Below are 3,490 nucleotides of genomic sequence, written 5' to 3'. Positions count from 1 at the left end.
AAATACGCGCGCGTAACTACGCAGAATCTAATCGCAAATGTTCTCGTCTCGTTACTACAAATCGATGTGATTTACACCGTCGGGGGAAAAAAATTGAAAAAGAAAAATAAAAAGAAAAAGAAAAAAAAAACAACACAGACACACGCATTCCAATCATTTCGATCATCGTATTTTTCTTCTCTTCTTTTTGCAGATTCCATCATCGAACCGAAGAATGCGGTGGCCAATAATAACGCGTAGAAACGCGAAGAAGATTTCTAGTTGTTGAGGAACGACAAGGACAAGAAAAAATAAGTTTAATATCCATCAGTCCGTAAAATTATCAAATAAGCAGCAGGAACTTCGATATATATATCTTGAAATCTGAGCGGGCGGCAGAAGAAGGGGGAGGGGAAGAGAGAGAGAGAGAGAGAGAGAGAGAAGATTTAACGGTTCCAATCGATTACCATCACGAAGACGATATTGAGAAATAAAGATTTAATGGACCTAACGGAGGCATTTGCCCCGGGCGGGGGCGGCGAGGATTTGCCGAAAACGGATTTTTTTGATTTCGTCGTTTCGCCTACTGCCAATTGTACTTCCACGGACGGTGTGGTCTCCGACGAGGAAAGTTTTCTCCATCGTACCACCTGCCGGAGTATCGGTTATCTTCAACAGAGTCACGAGGAGCACGAGTCGAGCCGAGATCATCTTCACGGGTCCCCGTTCATAAAGGAGACCAATAACAACACGTTGACGGCATTGCCGCCGGTATCAACTATAACTGGTTCGCTCAGTCATCATCACCATCATCACCATCATCATCATCATCAGCATCACGTGAGAGCACATCACGGTAATACATGTAACGTACAGCCAAGCGGTGAACAAGTAGCAATGGATCAATCCGATTGTGATTATTGGACCACGGACGAGAGTAAAGAACAAACGTGCAATATATTACTCGAGGATTTAAGCAAATATTGTTGGTCGGCACATGCAAATGCGCAAACGCATGGGAACGATTCGGTTAACGTTCATCCTGGCGGACCTAACGATCATCATCAAACGGTCGGTCGAGGATGCAACGCGAATGATCGACAAAATACGGACGGAGCTATATATACGTTGACGGTATTAAACAACGAAGCTAACTCGATGGATGCCTTAGATTGCAAAAGTCCAGCTCCAACGTCGGGTGATTCCTGGTCGTTGCGACCCAACCTCGATTTAGATGCTATACTAAGCCTTGAGCCATCATCGGCCGATCAGGAACACGATCAAACGACGAATATGGCAGAAGTATCGAGGACCGTCAACGATAGGTTTCATACTGATCGTTTTACAGTACCGAGCTCTCAATATACCACGGACGACAGTGGCTTCGTCGAGAGCAAAGAATTATGCGGCAGAGCACCTTCTGCCAATGCGAATTGCACAGGTGGCGATAATAACAATGATTGGAAATTGTCCGATCAGAATCTTCAAGAGGCAGCAGTGGTTGCAGCTGCCGCTGTCGCTGTTGGTGCCGGTGATTCGGCAGAGAGTCTTCTCAGAAGCGCTCTTCAAGGTAAACTTTACACAGGACCGACTCAAGTGGTTTCCTCATCCTCCCCGACGTCTCAAGGAGCAGCGACCCTGTCTATACCGGTAAGCAATAACGCCGCGGCTTTACAAATGGTAACTTATTAAACAACAACATGTCAAATAATTCGGAATTTAAAAGATTCTTGACCATTCTACAATCTGAATTTCAAAATTGTCAATAATTATAAATATTAGGCAATAAATAAGCGTAGTTTCAAAATTTCAAGTATACGGTATTCGATTAGCGTAACGAGTCGGTTAGGTAACAAACAATAGAGATAAAGAACACATTATGTGTGTTTTACGGCGTCGATTAAAAAGTAGAGCATTATAACAAAATTAATTGCATTATAATTGCTTAGTGCAATATATATATAATTTTATATTTTTTATATATTGAAACGTTAATTATTATATTACTAACAGCAGCAACAACAGCAGCAGCAACAGCAGCAACAACAGCAGCAACAGCAACAGCAACAGCAACAAGACGAATCTATGCACGCGTGTACCGATGAAGATTTGCTACTTTCTCAGCTCGATCAGACAACCTATCGACCTGGCGATTACGAGAAGCTCAAAAGTATCGCAAACGAGGTCGTCGAATCGTATTGTAGCCTCGAGCCAGTTTGCAACGTCTCGGCGACGACGACCGTGATGTATACGTTGGATCCTACCAGTGGTAGTCTCGGTACCATCACCTTACCAGCCGATCTCGGTCAAGTCAGTACCGTCACGGTGGTCACGGCCGCTCAGCAGGATGTGCTCCAGCAACAAACGACTCCACGTCCAGACGTCGAACAACAGCAGCAACAGCAGCAACAACAGCAGCAGCAACAGCAGCCGCCAACGAGTCAACTTCAAATGACTTCCTCTCGTGTTGGTGTCACTACCAAGACCCCGAAGAAATACTGCAGACGAACAAATAAAAATAACAATAATGCTAACAGCTCGAGCAACGGGAATGCCGCTGATGGGACTGGCAATTCAACTGGACAACAACAAGGTGCCTCCAGTGGCTCGCCAGGTAGCGTTCAACGAAAGGAACGTTCATTACATTACTGCAGTATCTGTAGTAAAGGTTTCAAGGACAAATACAGCGTGAACGTTCACATTAGAACACATACCGGAGAGAAACCATTTGCCTGTTCGCTTTGTGGCAAGAGCTTCAGGCAAAAAGCGCATCTAGCTAAGCATTACCAAACCCACGTCACTCAGAAACCAAGTGTTCAAGCCCAACAACCACCCAACAACAGTGCTAACAACAGTGGAAGTAATAATCCAAGTCCATCTGCGGAAACGGCCAGTGCAACCAATGTTACTCCTACGACACCTATCACCAGCAGGAGTCAACAACATCCGGTTCAACTCGATCCAAGCGGAAATTCATGTAATCCGCCGAGTTAGTTCGAATTCATTCACCGATCGACTTTGAAGAGACTTCGATGCGTGGTTAAGGCATTCCTCGATCTAACACGCTTCGATAAATTCGTCAAAGATCGAAATGGACGTAGATTATTTTTGCGAATTAAGGTCCATTTACATTGTAGCTGATATTAATATATTCCAAAATAATTATATATATATATATATTAAATACATAATGTGTGTGTGTTTTTTTTTATGTTTAACTTATTATTTTACATTTCCATCAATGTTTTTATTTTTCTTTTTTTTATTATCGATATTAGCTACAATGTAAATGGACCTTAGACAATTTGCGAAATGATAAAAAAATAATAACAATATATATGCATATATACAAGAGAGCAAAACCATGACACTACTCGTAACAAATCGGAATCAAATTTTCGAAAGAAACTAAAACAAATCGTCTCGAGTACTGCCTAATGCTCGCTACCAACCCCCCCACCCCCCCTCGCCATTATTATGTCTTCCTTATTAATTATTATTTTTTTTTGTT

The 3,490-nt window shown here is 42.6% G+C and overlaps 1 protein-coding gene across 1 annotated transcript; it reads left to right on the top strand.

Moving 5' to 3' along the window:
• Positions 1–417: 417 nt before the first annotated feature.
• Positions 418–3,110, top strand: LOC106787564 (protein sister of odd and bowel). Its single transcript, XM_014750002.1, has 2 exons — positions 418–1,629; positions 1,993–3,110. Exons 1-2 carry the CDS (start codon positions 481–483, stop codon positions 2,971–2,973), a joined length of 2,130 nt encoding a protein of 709 aa, XP_014605488.1. The 5' UTR covers positions 418–480; the 3' UTR covers positions 2,974–3,110.
• The last annotated feature ends 380 nt before the right edge of the window (positions 3,111–3,490 follow it).

The sequence above is a fragment of the Polistes canadensis genome, unplaced genomic scaffold (assembly GCF_001313835.1).
Source record: "Polistes canadensis isolate GaletaPanama2010 unplaced genomic scaffold, ASM131383v1 scaffold_105, whole genome shotgun sequence".
Lineage (NCBI taxonomy): Eukaryota > Metazoa > Arthropoda > Insecta > Hymenoptera > Vespidae > Polistes > Polistes canadensis.
This window is presented reverse-complemented; position numbering and strand designations above follow the sequence as displayed.